The sequence below is a fragment of the Hippopotamus amphibius genome, chromosome 1 (assembly GCF_030028045.1).
Source record: "Hippopotamus amphibius kiboko isolate mHipAmp2 chromosome 1, mHipAmp2.hap2, whole genome shotgun sequence".
NCBI lineage: Eukaryota > Metazoa > Chordata > Mammalia > Artiodactyla > Hippopotamidae > Hippopotamus > Hippopotamus amphibius.
Genome location: NC_080186.1, coordinates 146,055,593 through 146,081,569, shown reverse-complemented (window position 1 = coordinate 146,081,569; position 25,977 = coordinate 146,055,593). Strand labels below are relative to the sequence as shown.

The following is a 25,977-nucleotide window of genomic DNA, read 5'->3' as shown; positions in this document are numbered from 1 at the left end:
TGGTTTCTTGTTTCCCACCCTTAGCCCCGTTTCTCACGAGCTGTTATCCATGGACTATTCTGGCTGCAACATGGGTCAAGATCATCTCAGTGTTTCTCAGCTGGGGCAGTGTTAGCATTTTAAGTGAGATTTTTCTTTGTGCTTCATGTCCCCTGCATTGCAAGACATTCGCCATCCTAACTAAATGCCAGGGTCCTCCCCCAACACCCATCTTGGCCGTCAAAAAATACCTCTGTGCATTTCCAATAACCTGAGGAGAGCTGATACTACCCCTTTCCAAGTCTCATTTTACAAATGGGTTAATTGAGGCCCAGACATGGGAAAGTGGCATGATTTGCCAAGACCACACAAGTAAGACAGGGCCAAAGAATGTAGGAAGACATTCTGGAACCTTTTTGAAGCATTGAAAGTGTTGAAGTATGTGGGCCGAGCGATGGGATTCAGAACGTCCTGCTTGAGCAGTGGTGGGTGCTGAGGGTGCGGGGCGTGGAGACTAATATCACCCTGTTTGGTCCTGAGGGATGGCTGGTTAGCCAAAGACGGGTAAGATTCCTCAGAGGAGGAACAACCTAAGACAGGCACAGCCGCAGAGGGGCCAACAGGGGTGGTGCATAGAACCTTCCTTATATCACCCTGTTTGGCCCTGGAGGATGACTGGTTAGCCAGAGACGGGTAAGATTCCTCAAGGGAGGAACAACCTAAGACAGGCACAGTCGCAGAGGGGCCAACACGGGTGGGGCACAGACCCCCAATATCTGAGAAAGGTCTCCTGCCCCCAGGGCTGTTTTGCTCTCCACCCCCAGCTTAAATCCACACCTGCTCAACTCGGACCCAGGAAGTAAACAAAGATAATTGCCTCAGTCATGTGAGGCCTTTGATTGTTTATGAGTGTAACCTGAGAATGTTAGCCCACGAACTCAATAAAAGCAGCCTGGGATGAGTCAGTGGGGCTCTTGATCCGAGAGGTCTTGAGCCCCCCGGTCCCACTTTTCTCTTCAGTCTGTGTCTGTGTCTTCTTCAAGCTTGCGGCACCCGTCACTCGCCTCGAGTCGCCGAGCTGGTCTCGGCAAAAGAATGGATCTGAAGCCACATATTTTGACCATCCAATCCTAGTAATCTTCACACTCCCTTAACCCTTCTCTGATAGCTGTGGGTTTCAACAGCTGATGCTGTTAGACAACTGAGAAGGAAGATATTCTGATTACTGTCAATACCAACCATTGCCTCCCGATTATACTTTGATTGCACTTGATACATTCTTACAATGTAATTTGGCAAGTTTTTTCATCCTCAAGAGGGTCTTCATTACCATGAGCAGCTCATCATACTTGCATTGGTTAGTGGACAAGAAATAGCCTATCAGAATCCAAAAGCAGCATTCTAATTCTTGCTCATTGGCTCTCAAGGGAGCAGAGAGATGAGCTGGTGGGAGTACACCCAGAAGGCAGAGCATTTCTGATATTTGGAGCACTGTTTGGTCAATGTTTATGTCTTCCCATGAGTTGCTCCTTTTGGGTGACCCACCAGTGGTCTGCAATACCTAGAGGGGGCCGTGTCTAGTAGTAATAACATATAACAGTGAAACCTGTTCATCCCTTGCCTGTTACAGCTCCCCAGATCCCATCTCGTTACTAGGTTCAAGAGGAGGAAATACACAGAAAGGAAAACAAATATGCTCCATCAGTTAAAGTTAGTGGTATCTGCATTGCACTCTCCTGCTGCAAAAGAGTCACTGGCAACCAGAATGGAAAAATCTGCCTGCATGTCACATGCCTCAGACTTCTGCTCACACTCATGCACCCCGATCCATCAATACTGTACGAAGGTGAAAAAGGACAGAGCCTTCAAGATTCTGTGTTCTCATGGTATTTTCAGCACAATTCATGAGGCTCTCTTAATGTATTTGCTTTCTTTGAGATGTGTTCACACGAGCCCGCATGATCAGTGATGGAGTGATGCTCAGTCACTTTTTCAGAGTTTTGGTAGAACAACAGGTCTGGAGTTGCATTTTAATAGCAATACTCTCTTATCATCCAGAGTCTTTTTTTCTTGCACAGGAATTTTGAAGACAAAAAAAAAAAAAAGAACCCCCCCAAGAAAACAGGTTGATTCAAAAGTTTAACACAATGTGAAAAGAACAAAGCTAAAGTCCCAAGTCTGGATACTTTTTAGCTGAAAGCATTTAAAGCAGTAGGTACCATTGCATGGGGAATGCCAGTTTATAGCTAATAACCATTGGGGAAAATGAAAAAATATATATATATGCAAACCTTAAATAAATATGTAATGACAGGGTTTTCTTCCTTTTTCTTTCTTTGTTTGGCTGCACCACAGGGCTTATGGGATCTTAGTTTCCCAACCAGGGATTGAATCCGTGCCCTCAGCAGTGAAAGCACAGAGTCCTAACCATTGTACTGCCGGGGAACTCCCTCTTTTTCATAGTTTTAGTACTTTTATTAGGAATTCATTAGGAGTCAATTATCATTTAATGTCTCTAAAACATCCAATTATGGTTTTGCTGTCCAGAGATATAGATTGTTTTTTTTAATGTTTCTTCATATCACCTAAGTCACTTTAAAATTCTGCCCTTCCCCCCACCTCGACCAAAAGAAGGTCAGTTTTGTGCTATGAAAAATCCCTTTTCTATTTCTGACAGTCATCTTCCAGGAGAATCAGAGAAACTAGCTTGGGTCCTGGAAAAATGCTGGCAGCCAAGTACAAGGATAATTTCTCCATGTCCTTTCCTTTTGTAAAGCTGAGAGCTACCCAAGTGTTTCTCTAAATCCATTCTTCAACAAATATTTGTTGCAAACAAGGAAAACAAAAATTTACTGTTAGCAAGGAGAGTAAAATAAAAAATAACCATCAGGACAGAGAGAGAGAGAGAGAAAAAAGGAATCCTTAAAAAATGCAATTATCTGGCATGCCTTAAAGCTAGTCATAACTATTTTAAATTACTTTGTCTATAAATATCAGTTATCCCCATGGGAAAATGTAAAACCCAAAGAGAAATGCCTGAAGTGATTGAGTTGTAAATCTGGTATTATCGTTGGTAAAGTTATACCATAGAAAAATGCGTAACTCCTTTTCCCACACCCACAACTCGATTTCAGTTCTTTCCTGTGAAGCATATTGGCAAAGTAAAACGTTCTGGTGGTGAAAAAAACAACAACTTGGAAGCAAATCAGAACAACTGCATCAGACAAAAATCAATAAGGTGGATCTTCAATTCAATTATCTCCCCTCTGAGGATGAAGCCTGCTCATGATGAGGTATTTGTAAATATGCTGTTGGTATCTATTTGGTTTGCTTAAACATAGTCACCTCTCAATCCACACCACTATTTCATTCCCCTCCTCCCAAGGGCTCGCCTCCATCCTCTAGAGGCAGTCATCAGAAAATTATCAGGGAGAGGGTTGTTGTCTTGCTGCAAACTGCAGATGGTAAAGGAGTAAATGATCTTATTTTGAAAAGCTTGCCAGAAGGTGGAGAGAAGAGTTTTCAAAGCTTAAGTGAATCACCTTTAATCAGGTTGGCTTCAATATTCTTTGACTAATAAAGGAAGCTCTCAAGTCCTTCAACTCTAATCAAAATCCTCAAGGAAGAAAAAAATCCTTTTTGCAGTCCCTTGAGACCAACTTTAGTGTGTTACAAGGCCAAGGCAAAGTCTCAGGACACCAAACTTTTTATATATATGTGTGTGTGTGTATGTGTGTGTGTGTACATACACACACATACACACACAAAGAGTAGGGCCACTTTAAATAAATATCAAGGGCAGAGTAGAAGCCATTTTGGAAGAAACATTATGGACAAAAAGGCAAGAAACTGACAAAGACTCTCTCCTTAACCAAACTGAACTCAAGCTCCTCTAAGCCCCTTTTAACTAGGCCTCATTCTTGGACCTTGTTCTCAAGAGCAACCATCTAGCTAATTCATCGAGAATCCCCTATCCTCTGAGGGTAACTGTCTTCTGATCAAATTCCTCAGCCCCTTCCATCCCCCAGGTGATAAGTAATCACTCTGGCCTGCCTTCAACAAGAATCCTGTTAAACTGGTTTACCCAGAAACTCCCCTTTATCCCTGATGTTGCCTATTAGTAATTTCCTATCCACTGACTCCCATCCAGCCCCTTAACTCTGAATCCTAACTTGTCTGTAGTACAATACATTCCAAACAGAGCACAGATCTACATGATGTCTCTGTGTTCCCCTATTGCAATAGTTCCTGAGTAAATTTGTTTTTAGCATTTTAACTGCTGTCCAGCTCAGGTTTGCTTTGACAAAATTGCAAAATTGCAACAAATAAGAAAAAGCATCCATGAAAGGGTGCTTCTTGGATGGATGTCATATATGTGAGTACCCGTTTGTTTTTTGTGGGTTTTCCTTTTTCATCGGTTGACCTTTAATGTCTAAAAGAGGCATGAATGCAAGCCTGTCTTATGCTTTGTTTTAAAGTGTTGGCTCAAAAATTCTTTCTCGTCTTTCTCTCTTTCACAGAATTATGTGCTGGCTATAGGAATTCAGGATTTCCTATGGCTCCCCTGAACCATGCCTTAAAGATGGCTCTTCTTTATTTAGAAATAAAGCTACATTGCAATAAAATATGACCATCCTATGTATCTGATCTGGAAAGGAACTTCCAAGGTGGTCAGGTCACTTTGAGCCTAATTGTTTCAAGTTTTCTCCACCTGAAGTCTTATCCAGTGATCAGTGAGGTTCAGAACGTTGCTCTAAGAACATTTTCTCTTAGACTTCTTAGCAAGTGCTAAGAGAGTAGAAGGGAACATTTGGAAGGATTTTTAAACAACAAACTTCAGAAGAGGTATTTGTGATTTGAGGGTGGGTTGAGGGAAGAAGAAAATTTTAATGATATAGGAAATGCACTTAACCCAGATAATGCCAGTCCTCATATATTCTGGTTTATTAAAGATGTGGAGCTTGTTTTTGAAATTGTCTGTCTTGTAGGATGAAGAGCAGTGAGATAAACCAGAATGGCAGGGATGAGGACCTGGATTCTAGCGTCCATTCTGACCATTTGGGTTGAGTAACAGGCACTCAGGGGAAATGATGAGGTCCACCTGGAAAGGGAGGTGGGGAGGGTGGACAGATGGCCCACAGAACCCATTCACTGTCCAGCTCAGGCATGGTGATGGTGTCCCTGGGCAAGGCGAGCCATCAAAGGTTTTGGACAAAGAGAGGGCCTTGATTGGAGTCGTGGTTTAAACAGTTCCCTGGAAACGTTGGTCTTCGATGAACTGGGGTGGGAGGGAGGACACCATAGGCAGAGAAACCAGCTGGGAGGCTACTGTGGTAGACAGGCTATAATGAGGGTCTGAAGTGGACAAGCCAGTAGGGGTGTGAGGTGATAGATACAAGGAAGCGCCAGAGGGAGAGGAGAGACGTAAGGAACATGCTGGCTTTCCACAAAGGCACTCGAAACAGAGCTGTTTGCAACAGCAGAACATGAGAGCGAACATGGGTAACAGGCTACCGGAAACACAGAACTCAAGAATCAGCTAAAATTCATCGAGTTCCCGCCAGGCTCCAGACCCTTTTAACTACATATGAGGTATTGAAACAGAGCAGATTCATCCACACAACTAAACCTTATGTAAGCTGCTGCAATAACAAAGCGAGAAAGCACAAATGGCTCTTAGGAGCAGCCTTGCTCTGTAGGCCAGGCCTGGAAATGGTTCTACGTATTCCCAGCCTTGCCCTCTCTTAGCAAATCTTTCCCCTTCTACTTGGATTGCTCGGCGACAGTGCCAGCCAGTTGCTAAGTTAATCCAATACTCTATGGCCCCTCTCCCTAGGTGAAGGCACTGCTAGCTCATGAATGTTGCCACTGACGCCGGGGAGGCTCTCCCCAACCCAGAAAGAGAATTGTATTCCGCTGTGCCCTCTCAGCCCCTCTCCTAGAACCCGAACGCTGGTGGTTCATTCCTCTGCCTCCACAATAGCCTTCTTAATTCCCCTCTGTCTTCACAGCTCCCAGTTTGGGAGCAATGTCTGCCCTCAGTAAGAATTTCTCGAAGATGCCAAAGGTTTGGGGCCGGAACCAGTTTTCACCCAGACTGTTATTTCATCTAGCTTCAGGGAACAATGAGCTTCCCTCCATGACTCCCACTCTGTTCCCTAAAGCTGCAAGTTCAAGATACCGGGAAACATCCTAAAAGCCCACCAATTCGTGATGGTTATTCAATTATGGATTCTCCAGGCAGGTGAGCACCATTCAATGCTTTAAAAAAAATCCATGAAACTTATCTATGTGTGCCGGGATGGAACCACCGTTCCACCCTCAGTGCAATAAAGATGGAAAATGCATAGCACTGAGTATTGCGTGATTTCAGCTACAAGAGGGGCAGCAGATGCTTGCACTTGTATCAAATAGCTCTGGTTGAACACTGTTTTTAAATTTTAAGTGGTCAGTCTCAGAATGCAGTGGCCACAGGTCTGCCCCAGTTGTGAACAAGTCAGGGGAAACCAAACTTAACAATGAAATTATTCTAGTCACTGTTTGACTTCTTCTATTCTAGGGAAATTGGTTAAAAACTAGTTTTCTGCTAATGGCTTGTTTCCAGGATACCATTCTTCCAATTACTCACAAAGAGCAGAGATTATTAACCCTGTGATTTTATTCCAGTGGGACTGTTCAAAATCGCACTTCCTGCCATGCACAGAGGTTAAGTAGTGAATTATGAATGGCACAAGATAATGAAATTCTCAGAACGAACTTCTGGAGGCTTCAAACAGGTTTTCTTGGCAGGGTGGAGGGTGGGCAGAGAGAGGAAAGGCAAGTATTAATAGTCTGAAGTTCTGACACATTCAATTTGATTTTACAGAGCAATGAGGAAGCCCCCAAAGCCTCGATCTGAGAATTTGCCCTAATTCCATGAAACAGGCATTGTGATGTCACAGTATCTGAGAAACTAAAGAATTAAATGCAGTAGGAACCAATAGCAACGGTATCTGCTGCGAAATTAACTTACCTGGAGCCTCTTCGGAAACGTCCACCCAAAGGGGATGTGTTACCAAACTCTGACCTGGGCAGCTCTCTGTACAGAAAGAGAAGCGGACTGAAAATGGCCGCCGCACCTGGTTCTCCCTATCGTGAGTTCACGCGGGATCTGTGCGGCCCCGACTCAGGTGAGCCCACCAGGTGCAGGTCATCAAGAGGCAGCCTGGTGCCGCCAGTGCTGGGAGGTGCCGAAGGCTGAGGCTGGGCTCCGGTTGCAGTCCTCCTTCACCAAGAAGCCACATAAAAGCTGTAGTAGCACCCGTGGGTGCGTCAGAAATGCAGAGTCACAGGCCCTGCCCCAGACCTACAGAATCTGCATTCTAACAAGATCCGCAGGCAATTCATTGGCACATACAACTTGAGGACACTAAGGGTGAGCAGCACTAATGAGAAATGCGGGCTGCACTGAATACAAAGCAGCAGAAAAGAAGGGGCCCTCCCTTTGCAGACTTGCCTTACAAAATGTTCGAAACAACTATTTTCTCGAGTCTTGGCTTGATACTGATGCTTGGGGAAGACAGTCCTGCAGAGAAGCACAGCATCCCCAGCTCACCCTGTGTCCAGGGGAGGAAGGTGGAGGAAGCCTGCGATGGAAGGCTGAATCACTGGGTCTTCAGTCAGACAGGTTCTCTGCCCTTTCCGACCTCACCCCATCAGTAACATGAAGACTTCAGAACTAGACCGTCTTCTAAGTCCCTGCCTAGGCAGTGAAGGTCTACTGTTCTCTCAATGAGAAAAATAACCTCCACTAGGAGGACTCCAGATCACAGATAAAAGTGCCCTCTGATGTCCCCCCTTTATTGACCCCTGGATTACACAGGGCCCCTGTGCCAGAGCCTCTTTAGATCTTTTTGGCTTTCCTAGTTGTGCTTAGCCACCCATCACTCTGCCAGAAAACCGTCTTGGTTTTCCACAAGACACAGCGGCTATCAGCACAGCTGATGACTCTTAACACAGAATCCAAGGGTAAAATGTCTCCTTAATCTTGATCCTTAAAGATCAAGTACCCTAAATTATATTTAAATATCCCTTTTATAATACCCTGACATATTATCCTTCTTCAGGCTCTGAATACCACCATTAGCAAAACCATTCCACCTGCTCTCTAGAAGTTTCCCTGAGGTTACAGATTACAGATCTGCTTTCTGGTCACTTCTACCTGCTGGAACTGCCTCTTCCTTGCAAAGCCCCTCAGCACCCCCTCTTCTTTAGTGTAGGCTTCCAGCTTTTGTTCTCTGGTTAAGCATCCCCAGTTCCTCTTAAGATGTTATTTAAAAGTTCTTTAGTAGGCTCACAACCCTGTTAAAGAGCAGCACCTGGACTTGAAATCAGTACTCTGCATGTGGAAGAGGGCAGGATTCAATCATGGCTGTTTTGCTGATTCTCTTTGAGAAGAAAGTGCAAGGATCACATCGTATGGCAGGATGTTTATTGAGCTTTAGTTCATGTTTTGTCCTTTCTGTTTGTCTCACCCTGGCACCCAGACCAAGTAATGGGACTTTTGTGCTCCCAAGCTTCTGGGGAAGTTTGTGTTGCAAAGTTAAGAGAAGAAGTTGTCCTCAGAGTGTCCTTAAATTCTCTTTTCCAGGATTTGAATTTGTTGGCAAACTTGGAGGGTGGCAGGAAGTGCAGAGAGAGGGCAGTGCCAATACAGCAGAAAGGTTAAAGCAAGAGAAAAAAGGATGAGATGCCCCAAGTCTGGGCAGGAGATGGAGATGATCCACAAAGTTGTGGCGACCTTTGCTGTGTGGGGTTTAAGAGGCGTGGCCTGTTCTTGGAGAGGGGAATGACTGCCTGGGGGGACAAGGGGAGCTGGAGATCCCACCTGGGTAAGCAAATATTCTCCGAACAAGCTTGGCACAAAAGCAACTGAGACGTTTGTCTTCAAGAGACCCCACTCTCCCCACTCAGGCTTGGTAATGGAAATTTCAGTGGAGGCTGCAATGGATTGAAAATAAAGGAATCTCTCCTCCACTTAATGGCAACAACTCGTCTCCAAAACTTGGATGTGACCCCTGGGAAAGGGAAGGGATCCTCCAAAACTGACTGAAATTTACTTTCCCTAAGCCTCCCAGGTTATAGGCTTAGAGTCTGATTTAGAGAAATGAAATACTTTGATTTTTTTTCACATCTGCACTTATTGTTTAAATTTTATTTCCATTATAACTGAAGTATTGTTAAGGGACTCAAAAGAACCATTTCTTACTTCAGTGAAAGTCCTATCTAAGATTTCTCTTGATGAGGAAAGGTATTATAGCCAAATAGAAAGCAATGTGACTACTTGCCACGTCATTTTTTCTCTCTGTGTCTTACTTTCTTCCCCTGATAAATGGGGACAATAATGACATAACTAAACAAAGATTACTGATAGAATGCGAGGTTCCCATGCAGGAGACCATATTAAATTTGTAATAACCATGGATTTGTAGAATTTGTTTATCATATGGGTTAAAATGTAGGTTCCAGGGTCAGAACATCTGGGTTTACACCCAGCTCCATGTGAGTCTGTGTGGTTCTGGGTAAGCTAGTTACCCTCCCAACACTTCAATTTCTTCAGTTAAAGATGTGGATAATAATAGTGGAAAGTTTGTAGCAGGGTGGGAGAATTAAATAATATAACCCATATAGTGTTCCTAGCAAAGTGCTCAGTACATGCTAAAGTGTTAACTATTATACATTGAGGAAATTGAGATAAAACATTTTACAAAATAAACACAGCATATAAATGTTAAGTCATCATTAAGTACTTGGTATTTCAGTTGATTTGAAAAGAAATTTTCCCATTTTTTAAAAGAAATTTTCCCATTTTTTTAAAAGAAATTAAACATCTGGACTTAAAATATATATAATTATAACAACAAAAGGATAGAAAACATTTATATCCACAGATGGAGATTATTACTTATTTGGGTCTAAAAATAACCCAACACCATGATATAACTTAGATCCAGTTTCCATAAATACTCATGGGATGATTACATGATGGACAGTTAAAGTACTGTACTCAAAACTTCTTTTGTGCACATATGTCTGAATATGAACATCTTGAAAATGAAACAGTTTTCCTTAATTTGCCAGGCAGCTGATACAACAGTCTAATCAATAATTCATCCTGGCAGAGAAACTCGTTACTCAGCCAAAGCTATGACAATAATCCTGTCAGGAAGACTTGCTTTGGCTAAACAAGACAACTAAGTGCAAAGTGAATAATCCAACTCTCTATAAATCATTCATTTCAGGATTAAACATTATGGATTTCTCTATTAAATATGCATCCCAGGCCTGGACATGTATTAACTCCTATATTGCTCAGTTCTGAGGAATAGCCAGTACAGTCTTCTTGGAGTCTCTTTGAGACTACCAGCCCACTGGGCAGAACAAAAGGAAATAAAGGAGAGTTTTGGAGAAGCTAAGAATTGAGAACTGGAAGTCCTCAAAGCCAACTTTTCACATAATCTGAGTATCCCCTCTACCCTTACTCTGAAGGCTGGCCATCCTCTTCTGTGTAAATACTGCTGTGGGAACTTCCCTGGTGGTCCAGTGCTTAAGACTCCATGCTCTCAATGCAGGGGACACGGGTTTGATCCCTGGTCGAGGGAACCAAGATCCTGCATACCGCATGGCATGGCCAAATTAAAAACAAACAACAAACAAACAACACTACTGTGAATGGGGGGTTTACTACCCATTTTAGTTAAAACTCTTCCATTTCAAATGGCAGAAAACGCAACTCAAATTAGCTTAAGCAAAATGGGAATTTATTGCTACATATCTCAGAGCGTGAATAGTCTAAGTTCATACTTTCAGTCTTGGTATAATCAAGACTCAGCCAATGTCACCAGGGTTTGTTCTTTATTCTCATGTTTATTCTGAGCTCCTCCTCCTCTCAAGTAGACTCCCCTGTGGTGGCATGATGGCAGCTGCAGCCATCTATTCTGTCCTTCAGGGCCAGCAGGTAAAGATCAGCACCTGGATAACTCAAAGGAAACTCAGAATTGCTTCTTTTTGGCTCTAACTGGCCTAATGTGAGGCTTGTGCCCATCCCTGATCCATGGATTGAGGGGGGTGGGGTAGGTCTATGCAGTGTTCTGATACTCCAGGCTCGGTTGGTTCACATGGCATGGTTGTAGGCGGATGAGTCAGCGGCAATGGAACTATAATGAAAGGGAAGAAGAGAGGTATCAAAGGAATCAGGCCAAATGGAAAAGCGGAACAAATGAATGTTTGGTGACCAAAATCCTACTCTCCACAATATTCACCACCGATCATTATTCTAAGTGGTTCTAGTAAAACGTTCCTTTCATTAGATATAAATTGATTTTTGAAATTTCCATTCCCAGTCCTAACTTTGCCTTCCAGAATCACATAGAACAAGACTACTTCCTTTTCCCAATGGCAGTCCTTCAACTTTTTGTAGACTGACATCAAATCCCCTTTGGTCTATTCTCCTCCAGGATAAATGTATCAACATACCAGGAAATAGACCTTTTGGATTGAAAATAAATCAAGGTAGGCTATTAAGCAGACACTAGAGTCTTATTGTGGAACTACATATAACTTTTTGTTCTATTTATCTTTGTTTCAAAGAAAATGGTTTTATTAACAAAGTTGATAATGATTAGCACTGGCAAGGCTATTGGAGAAATAAATATTTTCAAGGACAATCAGTTGATTAGGTAATATTGATTAGATAATTTAGGCCAACCATCCAATTGAAGCCACAGAAAACAAGAACAAAACATTTGAAAATGTTCTTTAAACTATCAAAGAGCTAACAAAATAATGAAAAATCACTCCGTCTAAAACTAAAGAATATGCTAAACCAGAGAAGTAAATCTAGAACTCAAAGTTTCTTTTGTCATAGAAGCATTTTCTGATATGGAAGGGATATCCGCAAAATTGTGGTTTGGGTTGTCTGATGACATTAGAGGAAAAGCGTCAAGGTCTAGAGTTCACCAAAGTTAGGGATTTTGATAAACCACTATCCAGTGTAAGCTAGGACAAAAAGGGCTATATCCTCAGGATAAGGGTGAACCTATTGTCAAATGGGCTTGCAACCTGGCACCAACTCATCTAAGTAAGTCCATAAAACTTCAAGCACTGAACTTGAATTATGGGAGTCCAAGACTGGTGACACACAAAATGCCTGGAAGAAGCAAATTCAAACGTTCTTTCTGGAGAAGATCACATTATACTGGGACTCAAGTTATTTATACCAATAATTTTCAAATTCAATAACCTCTATACAATCAAGATAGCCAGGCATACAAGAAATTAAGACAACATGAATAAGAACCTACAGAGACAAAGGACAACAGAAACAGAGCTGAAAAGACCTCAAGTAATGGAATATATGTAACTAAATCACCTTGGCGTACACCTGAAGCTGACACAACATTGTAAATCAACTATACTTCAACAGCAACAGAAGACTAAGCCACAACCCTCTTACAAGAAAACATAGGGGTGTATTTTCACTACCTTGGATTTGGAAATGGACTCTTAAATATGACACTAAGATAATAAACAACAAAAGAAAAAATAGACAAAATGAACTTCCTCAAAATTAAAAACTCTCCTGCATAGGACATTATCAAGAAAGTGAAAAGACAGCCTACAGAATGGGAGATAACATTTTCAAATCATGTATCTGATAAGAAGTGAATATCCAGAATATATAGAGAACTCCTACAACTCAACAACCAAAAGACAAACCCAATTTTAAAACAGGAAAAAGACTTAAATAGATATTTCTCCAAAGAAGATACACAAATGACAAATAAGCATATGAAAACTGGCTCAACATTATTAGCCATTAGTGAAATGCAAATCAAAACCAGGAGATACCACTTCACACCTACTATAATGGCTAAGATTGTGTGTGTGTGTGTGTGTGTGTGTGCGTGTGTGTGTGTTTAAGAAACTAAGAAGTGTTGGTGAGGATGTAGAACAATGGGAACCCTTGTACATTGGTGGTAGGAATATAAAATGGTGCACCTACTGAGGAAAATGGTATGGTAGTTCCTCAAAAAGCTAGACATAGAATTACCATATGACCCAACAATTTCATCTTAGGCATATACCCAAAAAATCTTAAGCAGGGACTTTAACAGCTCCTTGTATACAAATGTGCACTGCACCATTATTTACAATAGCCAAACAGTGGAAACAACCCAAGTATCCATCAAAAGATGAGTGGATAAACAAAATGTGGTGAATACATACGATGGAACATTATTTATCCGTAAAAAAGGAATGAAGTTCTGGTACATGCTACAGCATGGGTGAAACTTAAAAACACTACACTATGCGAAATAAGCCATACATAAAAGGACAAATATTATATGATTCCACTTATAGGAAATATCTAGAATAGGCAAATTTAGAGAAAAGTAGAATGGTGGTTGCCAGGAGCTGAGAGAAGAGAGAATGCGGAGTTACTGCTTAATGGTTACCGAATTTCTGTTTGGGATGATGAAAAAGTTTTGGAAATAGACAATGTACATAATGTACAACATGGTGAATATAATTAATAGCAGTGTATTGTACATTAAAAATGGATAAAATAGCAAATTTTATGCTATACATGTATTACCACAATTTAAAAAAAAAAGAATCCAGATAGAACACAGAGCATTTTTCTTAGTCTTTATCATTTGCAGAAAACCACCACAATGAACCAAGATGTATAAGATGGATTTAAAATTCAAATAGAAGATAACCCAGCACACATTAACATAAAAAGTCAATGCACTGTTTACATTCCACATTTCTGGTGTTTTAAAATCATGAATCAAGTTCAAAATGGTACCCTTGCCATGGTCTAAGATTCTCCATCATACCCGAAACCCAAAGGACTGGCTGGTGCCAAAGACACAAAAGAGAGGCAGGAGAGGACAGCAAAGGACAACCATCAACATTGGTACAGAAGCCACAAGAGTGTCAGCATCACCTTGGAAGAATCTAAGATGGAAAACAGAATTAAGCCAAAAGCAAACCTCAGAGGTGTTTGAGAAAATTAGCTGTGAACCAGGAGCAATAGCTGAGAGTAAGCAGATGAAGTGGGCCATGCCCTGGCTCCACCACGGTGGACCACAAAGGAGCAAAATCAGAGCTAAGCACAGGGCCAAAAGACAAACAAAGATACAGCAGGGTCAGAGTTCAGGAGAGGATGGCAAAGCAGAGGGGTCAGGAATCGGGATGGCTAACAGGAGCACCGTTTGAACGTGAGCCTCTGAGCCACCCTCAGAGGGTCCGCTGCCCCTGCTTCAGAACTCCACCAAGTGAGGTTATAAAGAACACAAGTAGTAGGACCCAATTCCGGACTCACTGAATCAGCATCTCCTGGGGGTTGGCCCCAGGTATATGCATTTTGACATGTTCCCAGACGATTCTTAGGCTCTCTAAAGTATGAAAACCGCAGATCATTCACACAGCTTCTCAGACCAGAAGCCCCCAGGTTCCACATGAGTGCACAGGATCTGTCCTCTCTGGGGGCTATGCAGGTCCTGCCAGCAAGGTTTAGTAAACATGGACCTGAAGTCGCTGGGCTGGGAGGGAACTATGACAACAGCACCCACAAGACATGGAGCGCCCACCCTGTGCCAGGGCTTCCCTGGCATTGCTACATTTAATGCTTACTTCTGAGGAGGGTCCCGTTATCCGTGCCAATTTATAGGTGATGAAGCTTAGACTCAGAGAAACCAAGCAACTTGTCCTGGGCCACCCGGCCAGGCAAGGGCAGCTTCAGGTTCTGGGCCAGTTTGACTCCACACCTGTGCTCCTTCCATACGCCAACGTGATACAAAATTTTTCAACCCTCATTTTAAAAAGGTGGGGGATAGAAGAGGAGTTGTAGCATGAGTTGATGGTGAGTCTTTGGTTAATTAAAACACTTTCCCCATGGCATGCCCAGGGCGTTTGTTATGGGGAAGCAAGACTGCTGCCTCTTCTAATCGTCTTCACCCCCAGCCACAAGGTGTTGTCAGGGTGCGTAATCTCCTTCGGTCTTTTTTTTTTTTTCATCTCAGTGAAGAAGGGCCTGAGATTTAGTTTGGGAAGAGGTTGAAAACCAAAGCTCAGAGGAACAGATTATAATGATGCAGAGGCATCCGGAGTCAGGAGAAAAAAAATGATAGGACTGTTCCTGGAGCTGCTGAAGGAAGATAAGCCACTGAAGGCATCTCAGAGGGAAGGGGGGTGAGGAAAGAGTGCAGAGCCCAGGGGAGAGAGAGAACCTGGTGGAGAGCAGAGATAAGGGGCAGCATGAGGACGAGGCCAGGGAGGAGGACGGCAGGACCTGGTTCTCGGCAGGCTCTCCAGGCCACTTCCTGTCTCTTTCTCTTCTGTCTCTGTCTCTCGGGGTGTATCTTAGAAGGAAGGGAGGAGGCCATGTGTGTAGTATAGGTTAAACATTCGATCCTGATCATTCAGTCTCTGTGCCTGAAAACATAGCCTCATTTGGTGAGAAGTCTAAACTCTAGTCTCTTCAAGAATGTGAGACCCAGGCCCAAAGACCCTCTCTCTGCCTTCATGTCCTTCACACTCCCCCCACTCCCATTTCCGGGTTGGTCGCACTCAGACAGATGTAGGCAGGGAAAAGACCTCGTTTTACTAAGGTCTTTAGGGGGAAACCTACAACTCCCAGCTGAATAGTCCTTTCGGCTACTGACACATGGGTATAATCATCGAGAGATCACCATGGCCCTTTATGTGCCCGGAGGGGCCAGAGCACAGGGGCTAAGGCCCTGGCCTTCGGAGCTGCTCCAGAGTTTGAATCCCAGCTCAACTGCAGACAAGCTACTTTTTGCATCCGAGCTTCGGTTGCCTCATCTATCAAACAGGGATAAAACTGGCAGCTTCCCCACAGAGAGGCTGTTATGATTAAATAAAAGGATGCATTTAAAGTGCATAGGGTAGTGCCTGGCACACAGAAGTGCCCGAACCATGGACATGCTGACTGCTGGCCCTGTTAGCAGGTCCAAGGGCAAAGCTAGGTTCACGCAGCAGGCACCTCATGAAGGTGATATTGACCCACTGGATTGAGCAGTCGGGACACTTGATTCTAGTTCTATCTCATTCACGACAGAGGGAACTCAGAATGTCACTGTACCTCTCTGTGCTTCCACTTTTCTCCTTTTTAAAAAGGAGATGTGCCCTTCCTCTGACACAGACTGCTATGTGTTTGGAAATGCTTAGAAAAGGATGAAACAGCATAGAAATACAGAAGCGGTCATTTTCCTTACTCTAACACTGCACTTGTCCCAAGCTGACCACCCTGAACTGAGCTTACAAAGTTTCACCGTAGCTAAGAATTGTTGCTATAATTTGCCTTCACCTCCTAGGGCGGAATGTTTCCACCCCATTCCTCCATCGACTTCGGACAGTTGCACCAAAGGCACAGTTCCACAGCTTCAAGGACGTGTGCGTGCAGAATTCCAAACTTTCATTCTTTTTTCTCTCTCCATTCTTTTTGCCTCTCAGGAACATTAGAAAGGATTCAGATCTCTGTGTTATGCACTTAGCATAATAAAGATGGAAATGGCTTTTCAGACTGTAAGCTGTCTGGGAACAGAAACCAGGTCTCTCTAGTTCATCTTTATACCCTAGCACCCAATAGGGCCCTCTGACACATAGGAGACATGCAATGCACTTTTTCTAGATGAGTGAATGTCCGTAGAAATCAAGACTGTTTACCCAGCAGCCATTCCTGGTTTCTTCTGTGCTGGCTGACCCTAAGATGTGGCTGAATGGCAATGTGCACAGCCTGTAATGACAGGTGAAAATTAGCCCCAGACATCTCAGTCCCTCTTGCCAAAGTGTGGGCCTGTGACCCACTGAAATATATGGCCAATGAAATATATGGGTAAGTCTTCTGGTAAATTCTATGAAATATTTCCCTTTCTGATGAAAGATAAGCATCATATTAGGGAAAAAATCCCATTTCCCATCTACGTCTTCCTTCTTGCTTGGGATGCTTTTGTGTGAGGGCATATCAGTGCTGTGGCAGCCATCTTGCAACCATGAGGGAAGAGTCAAGGAAAGTCACAGAGATTCTAATATCTCATTGCCAACTGAAGAATGTCGCTCCCATCTAGCTCTACAAGGATTGAGTAATTAGCCACTGCAGCTGATGACCTTCAATACACCCTGCAAGAAGCTCAGGGTGGAGATCAGGAATGAGGCAGAACAAGCCTTCAGATAGTTAGATATTTCCAGGAGAAAATCTTTATGAACCTGGATTCTTGCATCTTCACATACTTAGGAAAGCTCTGAAACCATTAACTGATATCTGTTCCTTGTGACTTCACCAAATACACAACTATTCGGGGTCTCCCATTATATTTAGGTACCAGAGGGCAGAGAGTTGCCTTTTGATCAAGTTCCTTGTTCTGCAACACAGGGTTTCCACCTAACCCATCCTCCATGTTTCTCTTACCGTCTTCGTGCCAGCTCCTCATCATCCCTCCGACATCTCTGAACAGATGAATGGTGCCACCTCATCCCCCCAGACATTCCTTCTCTGTTTATCTTTGTTTCCTCATTATCACTTTCCACAGACCAAACATTATATCTTGGTTTTTAATTACTTTAATGGGCCTGTGTCCACAGTAATTGGGACATTGAGGTTATTATCCTCTCTCCTCAGATCTTCTTGAGCAATTTGATTCATCATTTCTTGGAGTAAAATCACGTGGGGCTCCTAGATCCACATACACTTGTAACTTAGGCTGAGTTATCTTGATTAATTAGCAGCACTGCTTTCTGGTGCGAAGCTGCCCTGCCTTTAGAATAGTGGTTTGCAAACATGGCTATACATTAGAATTAGCTGAGGTGCTTTAAAACCTCCTGAAGCCCAGGTCTCCCCTGCACCAACTAAACCAAGAGCACAGAGGGGAGTCCAGCTTCAGGATTTTTCTAAGTTCCCCACAAGATTCCAGTGTACAGCCAAGTTTGAAAATCAATGCTTTAGACAAGTACTTCTCCATCTTTAACGTGCGTGTGAATCACACAGAGACCTTGTTGAAATGCAGATTCCGAGGGTCTGGGGTGGGACTGATATTCTGCATTTCTAACAAGCTGCCAGGTGATGACGGTATTTGTCTGAGGCCCACATTTTGCATAACAAGGGTCTAGAATCTAGATTAAATAGTCTCTTCCAATGTCGGATATAAAATTAAATTCCGCTTGTGTCCAATTACAAAGTCACAGAAAAAAAAAAAATCCCTGCAATAAAGTCAAGAGCAGGGGCAGTGAATGGAAGAACTGAGAGGGTTGGGTTTTTTTGATCTCCAGTTTAGTTATGGCCTTGGATTGAAAACCATCCCAGTTTGTCAGGGACTAAGGGCGGTTCTCGCATGCAAGGAGTTTGAGTGTTACAACTGCGACAAGTTGGTCACTCTAGTTAATGGCAGCATGCCTAAGAGGGCGACAGCCAGGCTTTGTACTTCAGCATTGGGATTGCTCTTTCTGGGATGGGGAGTCCACCACAGGGCCGAGTGTGTGCTGGGAAAGATGGCTTAAGGAAAAGAAATGCGGGGTTGCATGCCCAACAAGAACTTAAAGGATGTGACTTCAAAAGGGTAACTAATCAGGCAGGTGAAACTAGAAAATTCCAAGAAGAAGGTTATGACAGGGCCATAGAGATAAGTTTAGGGTACACAGTTTAGGTCTCTGCTCTAGTACTGGTCTCCTGGGGTAACTCATTCCCCCTCTCTGGGCCTCAGTTTCATCAGCAAAGAAATGGGAGTTGAATCGAAGGATGTGTAGGGTCATTCCTGCTGCCCTATCCCCTGGCTCCTCATGCAACACGGATAAAGCTACAACTGCAGAAGCACACCTTCTCAGCGCAGTTAGAAATTGAACCCACCTTCTGTTTTGCGAGCAGCCATCTCCAGGGCTCCCAGACTCCACCACAGCAGTATTAGCTTTCACCATATTCAGGGACACTTCCCTTTGCTGTCCTTTGATGCGCAGGGAGCCAAGAACTCAGGGGGCTTTTTTTTTTTTTTTTCCTTAAGAATGTAACATGTTTACAAATCTAAACGAAACTCTATTTCAGACCCAGCCTGTTGGTTGCAAGTGGCTTCCTCCTTCTGCTCTTGCCTCCCTCCTTCTGCTCTTGCCTCCATGCAGGGAGCCCACGTCTCAACTTTTTGTTTTCTTTAGAGAGATGAAGAGTCTCCCCAGCCACCCATTGCCAGATTCCTGTTAACCTTTCATTAAGCCTGCTGACAGCTGGCTTCAGCTCTTCATGACTTAGTTCAACACAGTCCCATTTCAATGAGTCCCACCTGGCTTCATTAAGGTTCCTGCCAGCTTCCTCCACAAATGCAGATAAGATCCTGCATAAATAACACTGGGACAATGGAAGATTGAGCTATAAAAGGGTTGGAACTGGAGAAGCATCCCAACACTCACGTTGCCGTGGATCTAAGTAAACTAAAATTCGTTTCGGACCAACGTGGATCAGCGGCTCGGTTTCAAAGGCGTGAAGTCTTAAACGGGGGCCATCACTGTGAAGTACAGGGTAGTGGTTAAGAGCATGGGGTCCTTCAGGCCTGGTTCCAGACCCGGCTCTGTCACAGGGGGTAGGACCACGTGACCTTGAGCAAATTCCTTCACCTCTCTCTGCTTCTCTTTTCTCAGGAGTGATATACCTGTTTCACGTGCCGGCTGTGAAGATTCAATGAGAAATTGCCTTGACACACTTGGTAGAGCACCCAGAACATAGCAAACACTCCTTAAGGATGGGATGTTATCCATTTCTTTTAGCCTAGAAAGGCCAACGTCGAGGTTACAGATTAGGTTGCTCAAAATCCTCAAGGTCTGATTGTGCTCCCACCATGTAAACATCAGTTGGAAGAGCCCTGTCTCCCTCAAAGTCCTTCCTTGTGGAAATAAAAACACGACTCCGATTCCATTCTACTGCATTTCCCTGGTGGGTTTGGTCTCATTTAGATTTTTAAGCTCCTTAAGGAAAGTGATTCTCTCTTCTGGGCCTCCCACATGATACTAGGAGACGTTTGTAGATGGCGACCAATTCATCCTGACTGCACAGAGAGGGAAAGAGAACACGTAGCCCAGCAAACTCCTGGGATCAAGGCGTCTCAGCATAAGAATTATATATTAATTCATCATTCTGTGACTCTCACCCCTCACCCCCTAAACCTTTGAGTCTCAAACTGGCTGCCTTGTTCTAGTTCCTGCCATGTTCTGTTTTACTAAGTGTGCGTGTTAGTGCCTGTAAGCGGACACACAGCATTCCACTTCAGCACAGGCCACGTCCCTGCCCTCTGCCTCACTCCTCCGGGTCAGCTGCCCCGCCTGGCCTCTGAGTTCACCACCCCTAAGTTCGCCTTAGGCAGAGCCTAAGGGTGCCTCTTCTATGCCCCGCTGGGTGGAAATCAGGAGATAGGAATGTCACGTCTGCACTGGGAAGAGTCCTCTACCACAGCATGGAGGCCAAATTGGAGAGGGAAAGGAGTGAAGCTGGCGAGTATGGTTAGAAGCTACCCTAAGAGTCCAGGCAGAAAGCAACGCCAGCTTAACTGAGGGCTGGCAGGGAGTCCACCGGAACCTTGGCCACCAGCTGCTGGACACTCCCGCCCCTCCCCCCGCAGCTCTCCCGCCCAACCCCGCCCCTCCGCATGGCCACACCCAGCACCACAGAGCCCTGGTCACCCGAGAGTATTTTCTTAAAATCGCCATCGTCCTGTTAGGGACTATTATGCTTCCATGGTTCTCAAGCTCTAAGTTGCATCATAATCACCTGGAAGACTTGTTAAAATGCAGATCACAGATCACGGGGCTCCACTTGGGAGTTTCTGAGTCAGTAGGTGTGGGGTGGGGGGGAGAATGTGTTGACTAACAAGTCGCAGTGATGCTCAAGCTGCTGGTCTGAAGCGCCCCATTTGAGAACCACGGAGCGACAGTCATGGTTTCTCAGCCCCCGCTGCGCATTAGAACCACTGGAGCATTAAAAAAACATAATAGTAAAATAAATCAGATGCTCAGGACACGCCCCAGATCAATTAAAAAAAAAAAAAAAAAAAATCTCCTAAAGGGTAGGACGCAGGAATTGATGTTTAAAAAAATTCCCCAGATAATTGCAGTGTTCAGCTGAGGTTGAATGCAGCTAGATTAGAGGCTCCCAAAGGCCATTACCAGTTGTAAAATACTACAACTACTCATTTAAATATTTTTGAATCTGACCAAGGAGTTGCAGAAATATACTTGTGAAAAGCCTGAAGATGGCCCCTTGCAAAACACAAAGATACTCGTTGAGCTGAGGTGTTCTCTTTCAGGGGTATGGTATTTGCTGTCAGCTTTTCTAGTCACACCCAGGTTGCTGGTGGCATTGGTGGTGGTGGTGGTGCTGGCTGCTTGGGAAGGTGGGTGGCGGCATGAGCTAAGCTGGGATGGGGAGTCTCATTAACCCAAGAAATATTGAGACCTGACAGTTTGTACAAGGTCCTCTAGTCCCACTCCATTTTCCACATGGGGACACTGAGGCCCCGCACCTGACTCTATCACCCTCCACCCACCCACCCCAGGTTCTCAATTTGAATTTAGCATGCTCAAGTCATTTCCAGTATTTTAAGTTAACACAGAGGAGAAAGTCAAGCAAATAAAGACTGCTAATTATTTCCTTCCCTTAGAGCAAAACTGCCACTCACCTTGGCACCAAAAGAGTGAGGCGGAAGGCATGCTGCCCTGGACAGGTCGTTCTCCAAGTGTTCAGGTGAGAGGGGGATGTTTCTATTAACTGCTGGATCCGTGTGAACTAACAGTTTGAGGACTCTAGAGGCTGTAGCGGTCAAGTCATAAGACTGATTTTTTTCCCTTCTCTTAAAAGGAATGTCAAGAGAGTCGAAATATAAAGCCTGGTTACCTGGGAAGACTGTGCGCTTATCTTGTTAACGCGGCTCCTGCCCCAAACATACCAGGAAGTATTTCAGACACATTTCTTTCAGCTCTGGTGGACTTGCCACAATTCTGCCCCACCAGAGGCCTCTCACTCAGGTGCACAGTCTCTCCATTCAGTCAACAAGGGCTTGTTGAACCTCTCTCCCATGGTTCCTCATGCTACTAGCTCTCCAAGTGTTTACACAAGCCTGTTCTTAGTGGGGAGCCAACCCCCATGAACTGCATTTAGAGAAGCTGATCTGGACCACCTGGCTGTCACATCCATGCGCTGGCCCTGCTGGGGCATCCACGTCATTCACCACATTTTGCTCTGATGAACTCTTGGCTGTTTCCAGAATTAAATTCCCCACGCAAGAATTAAGACATGACACTATGGTCACCTCTAAAGATACTCACGTATGAACAGAAAATAATAGAAAATCTAGGCGTTTTAGAGGTGAGTCAAAATGATGGTGTGAGTCCATGTTGTTTCCTGTGTTACTGATGGCAGTCAACATGTATATCATCAATATGTTATTGACAGCAATCAATATTGCAGGGATGTTCACGCCGTTCATACCCAGAGAGGGGCACTGATTCTTAAAGCTGGGCATAAAAGGAGAGACAGATGCACACAAGACAAAGGCAACTAGGGTAGGGAAGGGACCAGAAATCATGTCCCAGAAACAAGGCCATTTGGAGAAACATGAGGTTCTCCTTTCGGTATCTGGAGCACTGCTACCGGTAGGAGAGAGTTTAGACGTATTCTGTGTAAGCACAAGGAGTTCAACTGGGACCAGCAGGCAGATGCTATCTGGACACAGACTCTGTTTTAAATGTTTTTCAGAAGTGCCCTGAGATTGAATGGACTTCCTTGGGTGTGGTAGTGAGATCACTGTCTCTGAAGGCATTCCAGTATACGGTGGAAGATCACTTAGCACTGAGGCTACAGAGATTAAACCATGAGACAGAAGGAGTGGTCTCTAAAGTAACTTTCACTTGTGAAACTAAAGCAAGACTGGATCAGTGACACCAATGCAATAGATGTTATTTTTTAAAAAGAAAGAAAGAAAGAAAGAAAGAAAACATTCTAAGACTTATTTTGACAATTCGCACATCATGTCCCTATCCTCAATCCTAAGAAAAAGGGACACATTAGAGTGTGAAAAGACCATCTTCATCTTCTCTTTCATCAAGGACATTTTTACCTTCTGCAACATTGTCTAGCCTGTAAAGAGAGAAGAGAGGCTGATGATGAGAATTACCAAGACCAGGAATGAATGCATGCTGCTAAATTATGAAACAACTAATCAACGTCTGTTAGAGTTAAAAGGGCTCAGAGTCGAACCAGTCCAAGGCTCTCATTTCATAGATGGGAGAACTGAGGCCACAGGTGATAAAGGGCTTATGCCAATCTATTATAACAAGAGGATTTAAAGTTTCTGTATTAGCACAATATAAAACCATGATCTAAATGTGTTTATTTACCAAGAAGATCTCTAAGTATAACTTTGAAAAGTTACCTTGCTAATCCTTAGTTTCCCTACTTGTTAATATTTACTCGTTAGTATAGCCATTGTGGTATTGATGCAACTGATAAGTGAAAGCAAGGTCTACAGTTTACACCAGATCTTTTCATTTATTTTCCAAAAAGCTATATAACAGGACAGATATCCAAAATCCTTTTCCAGAGACTCTTCAAATTATTTTTTAAAAATAGACAAAACAAAAAACTGCTCCTATGATCTGATTTGGCAGAGGAATTAAATCCCAGGAATGATATTCTGCATGTTTTTTCATTTTCCATACTGCCAGCTCTTCTCTTGATGAACTCCAGTTTAACAATGATCTTTTAAAGTCAGTCACCCAGAGTTGAACAATTAATGGGTAGAAGGACATATCCCCTTCTTTCTTTTGCATGTCATACTTCTGTTAATGCAACCTGCCACTGTATTTGCATTTTGGACACACATCACAGTGTTAACCAAGACAGAGGTTAATGTGAGCTGAATCCCCACATCTCTGCTACCTCTAATGCCACATTTCTCCAACCCTGTATTTAATCAGAATACAAGCACAAGTCATTAAACTACTGAGTAGTGTCTAATCATTTGTAACAGCTTGTACAATCAGTACAACAATCAGTCATGCAAGATGAATTACCTGTTGTGTTTCTGGAAAGGATTCATTTTCATGACTTTCCCTGAAAAAACAAGGCCACATTAGAAGCAGAGTAGCTGTGCATATAGGAAATGCTGGAGGAAGTACAGAGCAACCTTATGAAGAGCAGAGGTGGTGCAAAGGTGGGAACTTAGGAACTAGATTTGGCAGAGAAAGCCATTCTTTCCCCAGATCAGATGGCTGCTTCTCTAGACCCCTGGTTACTGCCCATCAATTACAAAGTTGTTCCAACCTTACAGGCAGTGGTGTTAAGCTGCTTTATTCTTTTGTGTGTGTGTGTGGGCGGGGGGGGGGGGGGGGGGGGCGGGGCGGGCTGGCTGTTAGCCTTGAGGGATCTTAGTTCCCCCAGCAGGGATTGAACCTGGGGCCCTGGCAATGAAAGTGCTGGATCCTAACCACTGGACTTCCAGGGAATTCCCTAAGCTGCTTTATTCTTGAGTTATTTGAATTCAGGTACTCACTTGGGTTTTAAAACACTTCCTTAGGACATGTACCCAGAATTTCCCAAACTGTAACATGTGTTTTTATGAAGGTTAATGGCAAACTTCCACTCAGCTCCAACTTTTCTTTTGCACTGTTCACTAGGGACAAGTGTGGAGACACACAAGTTTCACTATTGTTGCTCAAACAGGCTGAGATGGTCACTACTAATCAGAGCTCCTCATTTACAACTAGTTTCTGTTAATGACTCCAGAATAATTTTTTTCTTCATTTTTATAGGACCATTTTATGTGCCTATACTTCATGTGAAAACTATAAACCCTGGTTCATGGCTTCTTTTCCCACTGTTTTAAAACTTTTTTCTTTTTGAAGGCAGGGGAAGGCAAATACAAGGTCATGGACCAGCTCAAGAATCAAGACAGCTATGGACCCTGTCTCTTGAAAAATGCAGATATGAGTGTACAAGTACTTTTGCACACGATTTTAGGGGATTCACTGGTCTCCTGAGGTCTCTGTGCAGACCCTAGGTTAAGAAGTTTTACTTTAAGGGAACCGATAAGAAGACTGGGGTGACTTATGGCTCTCTTCCTGGGGCATTCCTAGCCAGAAGCAGAGGCTGGAACAGGGTTTCCTCCACCCCAAGACAGTGACAAGAATAGTACTTCTTACTTAAGGCTGTCAGGAGCATGAAAGGAGTTAGGTATGTCAAGAATATAGCATCAGGACTGGCGCACAATTAGTGCCAATAAATAAAAGTGCTCTTATTTTATTTTTCTTTCCCAAAATATAAACTCTTATCAGGAGGATGATGCTCAAAGCCTTTAGCATCTTAGGAAGAATGAGTTTACCTCTTACCTCCTTGATGGGGATGAGGACAGTGATAGAAGTGGAACTCTAAGGAATGGGGAAAAGAGGCAAGAAGCAGAATCCATCCACTCCCAGATCCTCCAGGAGTTTCCAAAGCTCTGAAGAGCTTCAAGCTACCTGGTCCTGCTCTCCTTACCTCGAAGGAAAAATGCCAGAAGCAATGCCAACATCACAAATCCCAGGGAGGAAGCAATGATCATAAACAGGTCGTAGTCATTGGTCATTTTTATCTGGTGAGACATAGAGAAGGCGATGGGGCCACTCATTTCTGAACAGGATCCTCCCATGAGTTTCCCATCACTAGTGCACCATCCAGTGGCAGGCAGCTTCATTGCAGCTCACCACTTTTTGCCCAATGTGTCTCAAGATCTATACAAAGCCAGCCTTTGGAATTAGACTTCAAACAAAAACAAACAAACAAAACTTGGAGGAAAATCCATAAGCTGTGTTCTCCACTGCCAAATCTCTTTACTGGCCATCGCCTAAATCCTTTCAGCCTCTACCTCCACCTGTACATTAGTTCTTTTCCTGGCTGACTTAGACTTCTAGAGGCAATATGAT

At 43.6% G+C, this 25,977-nt stretch overlaps 1 protein-coding gene across 5 annotated transcripts in view; it reads right to left on the bottom strand.

Moving 5' to 3' along the window:
* Positions 1 to 10,727: 10,727 nt before the first annotated feature.
* Positions 10,728 to 25,977, bottom strand: part of TIMD4 (T cell immunoglobulin and mucin domain containing 4) — a 43,167-nt gene continuing 27,917 nt past the window's right edge. For 3 of the 5 annotated variants that reach the window (XM_057747744.1, XM_057747755.1, XM_057747783.1), the window contains 4 exons: positions 25,553 to 25,646; positions 24,091 to 24,130; positions 23,136 to 23,155; positions 10,728 to 11,174 (listed from right to left, as the gene is read on the bottom strand). In XM_057747744.1, the coding sequence (XP_057603727.1) occupies positions 11,041 to 11,174; positions 23,136 to 23,155; positions 24,091 to 24,130; positions 25,553 to 25,646 (288 nt within the window). In that variant the 3' untranslated portion in view covers positions 10,728 to 11,040. Of the gene's footprint in view, positions 11,175 to 22,910; positions 23,156 to 24,090; positions 24,131 to 25,552; positions 25,647 to 25,977 lie in introns of those variants that run through there. The other 2 variants (XM_057747765.1, XM_057747774.1) reach the window with 1 other exon arrangement.